The sequence below is a fragment of the Dendroctonus ponderosae genome, unplaced genomic scaffold, assembly GCF_020466585.1.
Source record: "Dendroctonus ponderosae isolate FM_Combo_2020 unplaced genomic scaffold, Dpon_F_20191213v2 Dpon_F_20191213_3, whole genome shotgun sequence".
Lineage (NCBI taxonomy): Eukaryota > Metazoa > Arthropoda > Insecta > Coleoptera > Curculionidae > Dendroctonus > Dendroctonus ponderosae.
Window position 1 is genome coordinate 6,826,204 of NW_026018508.1, and position 4,931 is coordinate 6,831,134.

At 30.5% G+C, this 4,931-nt stretch overlaps 1 protein-coding gene across 1 annotated transcript in view; it reads right to left on the bottom strand.

The window, feature by feature from the left end:
• Positions 1 to 4,931, bottom strand: part of LOC109538496 (sialin) — a 5,956-nt gene continuing 1,025 nt past the window's right edge. Inside the window, exons 4-9 of the mRNA XM_019905742.2 lie at positions 3,949 to 4,179; positions 3,721 to 3,895; positions 2,031 to 2,291; positions 911 to 1,187; positions 730 to 853; positions 1 to 407 (exon numbers count right to left, since the gene is read on the bottom strand). Of these exons, the coding sequence (XP_019761301.2) occupies positions 231 to 407; positions 730 to 853; positions 911 to 1,187; positions 2,031 to 2,291; positions 3,721 to 3,895; positions 3,949 to 4,179 (1,245 nt within the window). The 3' untranslated portion in view covers positions 1 to 230. The remainder of the gene's footprint in view (positions 408 to 729; positions 854 to 910; positions 1,188 to 2,030; positions 2,292 to 3,720; positions 3,896 to 3,948; positions 4,180 to 4,931) is intronic.

Consider the following 4,931-nt stretch of genomic DNA (forward strand, 5'->3'; position numbering starts at 1 on the left):
TTACTTCTTGAAAATTGCGTGGATTATGTTGAGGCCAAATATCGTTTGTTGCAAAATCACACATTTTCTTCATATCTACTGTCAATTAAATGGGTTTATACACAAGTGAAAATTAAAAATGAAACACATATTGCAAATATAGCATAATAAGTTCCATAATTTGCAACCAAAAACATTAAGATGTTTAAGATGTGCAGTTGTCTAAAAGTAAGCATTTTTTTCCAAATATGTCAACATGCTTTGTTTTCTATGCTCTGGTCATCACAACTTCCATAAATGTTGCTTTTTGGTACTCGTTTTTGCGCCCAGCTTTGTACTTCTCCAGAAGCACAAATAACAAACACAATTGCACCAATTATATATAAACCAGCGGCTATAAAAAATACGGTCTGCCATTGTTCGACAGTCTGAAACGAAAAATTAAAATTAGAAAAACAATTTCGTATTGTCTGATTTGTCTGAAAGCCTGCGTTCTCATGTGAAATTTAAACGCAAAATTCGAAATATTGTTCGGTTTTTAAACCCCAAGATCAATATTTGGAAACAGTTATTACAAACATTATATAACAGATTCGAAAACTTGAACATTCAACATTGAAAAATTAAAACATAGATCAAAAACACTAATAACCCAAACTAACCCAAACTAGCAAGGAAAAAAAATAATTTGAGAGTACGCAAACTGATGTAACTTTGTATACAAAGTAACAACATAAAAATGCAACGTACCGGGTTATCCGAAACAATATATCCAGACAAAATTGGACTGATAATTCCTGGCAACGTTCCAAAAGTATTGCTGATTCCCACTATAATGCTTGCGTATTGAGGGGCAATATCCAAAGGGTTCACACTTAAAAAAAATAGTTGCCATAATTCTAAAAACATCGATCAAACCATTCCATCTTACTAATATCCCACAAATGCAAATGCGCCAATTCCAACAGCAAATGTTAGACAAATAACAGTGACAATTTCGCTGGAAGCAAAAGCGACTGCAAGCAGAAAAACGAATTGGGCAGAAAATCCCACAAAAGTCCAAGTTTTTCTGCATTGGGTAACAGTTAGATATCCTTTGGTAAGCACAAAATCTGCAAGCTGTCCAGCCACTGGTACAAAAATGCCCATGGCCAAATAAGGTAATCCGGAAAGGAATCCAGATGTACCCAAATCAAAACTATAAATATCTAAAAGAAAAATTGAGATTTAGGATAATTTTGCTGGTAAGCTTTACAGCTTCTGTTCATATTTACTATGAACAGAAGATTTAAAGTTTGAAGGAAGAAATTAATTGAAAAAAATTGGAATTATTATTTTTGTTAAGTGTTTTTTTGCATTCGCTTTGTCCGTAAAACGCATTTCAGATTGTCTGCAGCAATAAAGCATATTTTAATCAGATTTAATTTGATTATAAAACAAATTCAATTTCTCTTGTCAGGTAAATATTTCAAATTACAAATTACCTCAAACCAATTCAATAAGTTTCTTTGAAACGCCAAATATATTTAATCAATCTTGCTTGAATTAGATATTATACATACTTTCGTTTAATCGTAATTTTAACTGTATTCATTCATAAAAATAAATATTTGGAAAAAATCTTAAAAATAAGAACGATAAAAGTAGTTGAAAAACAACGATATAAAAGAACAACATTTTTAAATTCTGGCTGCTATAAGAATTTTAAAGTTTAAAAATTTTTCTATTTAGTAGAAAAATAAACGTATTCACTGACCTGAATACGTTCAAAGTGGCACATTGCTATGAAAATGCTAAGCTAATTAAGTTTTAAAAAATAGTTATTTGAAAATGTAAATATAAATAAATATAATCTCCAATACATGAATAAGAAATAATGAATTGTGAATGAATGAAAATATTTGGACCGCGAATTTTTTTTAATTAAATTTCTATCTTAACCTTTGCTTGATCATTTAAAATTATCGAGTTATTAGTAGTTGTTCCCACGCAAAAATTAAAGGAAGCTTATTTTTCTTATTCAGTTTTGAAATATAAATAGCAATGATTACCTTTCAAATACTTTGGTAATTGGGTCAAAAATGTGTAAAATCCCCAATTCTCACAAATATTCGACATGCAAATAGCTAAAACAGCCTTTGATGAAGCAATAGACTTCCATGGAACCGGTACTTTTTCAAACTCTTCCTTCGTGTTAATTTCTAGAGAAATTTGAATATATTTCAGTTCCTCTTCACTTATTTTGGAGTCTTGGTCTGGCGAACTTGTCACAATGTATAGCCAACAGGCGTACCAAAATAGTCCTACTGCCCCTTAAATAAATTGAAAAAAGATTGTTGAAAAAAAGGGCGACACTCTATTGCATCTTTGCGATTAAGTAGGAAGTTTTCTGAAAATGTTCTTGACAAAAGTATTATCGGTACTAAACTTTACAATAACCAATTTAATCAGTTTTAAATTTAATCAGTACTAATCAGTTTTATATTTTCTTTGCGTATGGTTAAAAAAGGTAAATAGAAAATCAGAAATAAACCTAATAAAACAATGCTAATTACAAAAATTAATTACCTGACTAATTATTCTGTGGGTTAAAATATATTAAATGCTTATTATAACTTCAGTCAAAAATGGTACAACTGTCCAATATCCTGATTTAAAATAAATAAAATATCAAAATTTCAAATACTTTGTATATGAGATTTAAAGTATTTATTGAGACGATATGTCCAAAAAGCCGATTTCACATTTCATACGTATACAGGAACTGAATAAAACAGTAAAAAAAGAATTAGTTTGTTAGCAGTTTTATTCGTTATAATATTTGTGCAGACCATTTGTCAGACTTTATTCCAACTAAAAATATATTTTGCAAAGTCTTCAGTGAATATCTAGTTTCTGTTCAAGACACTTTGCAGATTTAAAAGAACTAATTGTTGAACTTAATTTAAATTCTAAATTATTAAAAATTAAAATATAATTTTTAGAACGCACAGACTCACAATGAATGAAATTAAATTTTGAAAGCTCAGTGTTCAATTTTTCATTTGTGCTCAATTTTCATAAAAAGCATCTAGTTTTTACCGGTAAATTTGAACAAACATTTTAAATCGCGAAACCATTCATAATTGCCAGAGCTGCAGGACTACAAAAACCTGTCCGGAAAAATCTATACAGGATGTTAAAAAACATGAAAGTCAATATTTGATAATTTTATTATTATTATTTACGGGTAATCAAATTAGTGTTTACATGAACGTTGAAGCAAAATGCAAAAAAAATAATTTTGATTAAAATTAGCATTTTCTTCAAGTTTTTACAGAATCAATTGTTCAGTGGCATCAAGTTTTGTTTTTCGAACGTTTTCTAAAGCAGCAATTGAACAATATTGATAAAAAAAATCCGCATAAAACATTGGAACTACATTTGGGAAAATAGGTTGATAAACTAAACATATGTATTCATCGATCACTTTTAGAATGACACACACGCAAAATTTTACTCAAATGTATCGCTCACTCTATGTGAAACCCTAAACTTTCAGTTCAATAGTTATTTCATCAAATCTGTTGGAACCCATTCTGATAAAAAAAAATAAGTTGCGACAATTCACAAGTTTTACAGAAAGTGGCTCAAAAAATCTATAATACTATGTTGAATGAAATATAAACAACACGAACACTTTGCGAAACTTCAGCTTCGACCCACGTATTCAGGTTTTCAGTATCCTCAACATTGCCTTACCAAAAAACCAGAAAATGCTCCTCCATCCAAACGCTTCGGCCAACAAGGCGCTCAGTGGTAAAGCAATTACGGTTCCAAAATAACTTCCAGCTGATGCAAACATCATCAATCCAGAACGTTCCAGGGGTGGAGCCCATTTAGACCAAAGTCCAGCCACACTTGGGTAAGTTACTCCCTTAAGCCATATTACAGTTATCAACGAAAAATGTCTGACTATTGACCACTCACCTCGAATATTCCCTCAATAACTCTAACACATATTAGCAGATAAACATTATTTGCTAGCCATGGGGTAATTAACGTAGCTGCAGCTGTTACCGCTATTCCGGTGCCAAAAATTATTTTTCCTCCGTATTTTTTGGCAAAATAGCCTCCTAATAGTTGAGTCGTAATATAGCCATAGAAGAACGAACTGAGAATGTATCCTTGGATTTCATTGGACCATTTAAATTCCGGTCCCTAAACGCAAAACTCTTCAAATTATAATTTAAAATATATATTGGAAACCTAAAGCTTTAAAGATAGATAACCAATCAACTGAGAACTTCCAACAAACTCACACAAATGGCAAGAATAACTGAAACACTACTAAAAACACTGGCAATGTGGAAGACCCTTTTTTCCCAACAAGGCAAACTAGACAAACGGCATTTCGATTTTTTTTCTGGACCGTTAGAGAGTACTTTCGGATATAGAAAAGGAAAAAAAGTTTATTTAGTTTTATTTTCTTCATTGAGAATATTTAACAACCGATAAGCGTTCGTAATAGCAAACGTCTAAAAGGCCGATCGATTGATGACCTGTTTTCGAAAAGCATTGAAATTCGAGCATTGAAAATTGCTGCAAATCTCTGCATTGATCAAAACGTGTTGTTTTTTTATTGTGAATTATTCAAATCTATGTCAGGTGGAACTCTTTTAAGAAAAATATATCAATATGTCAAATGTATTTTGTATTGAAAGAAAGTAGTTTAAAAAGAAACGAAAGTTTAAAAAAATAGTTTTCTCTTATAAATAAATCATATTTGCATCTTCCAAAAATTTCTGTTTACAATGATCAAATAAATTCCTCTCTGTTTCAAGAAAACTTTAAAACCAGCAGGTTTGGTACCAACAACTTACTATATAGATAAGTTCTATATTGTTGAGGCGGATTCATTTTTTATAAAAAAAAGTCACATAACTGACAATTTACACAGACGAATTATCAGA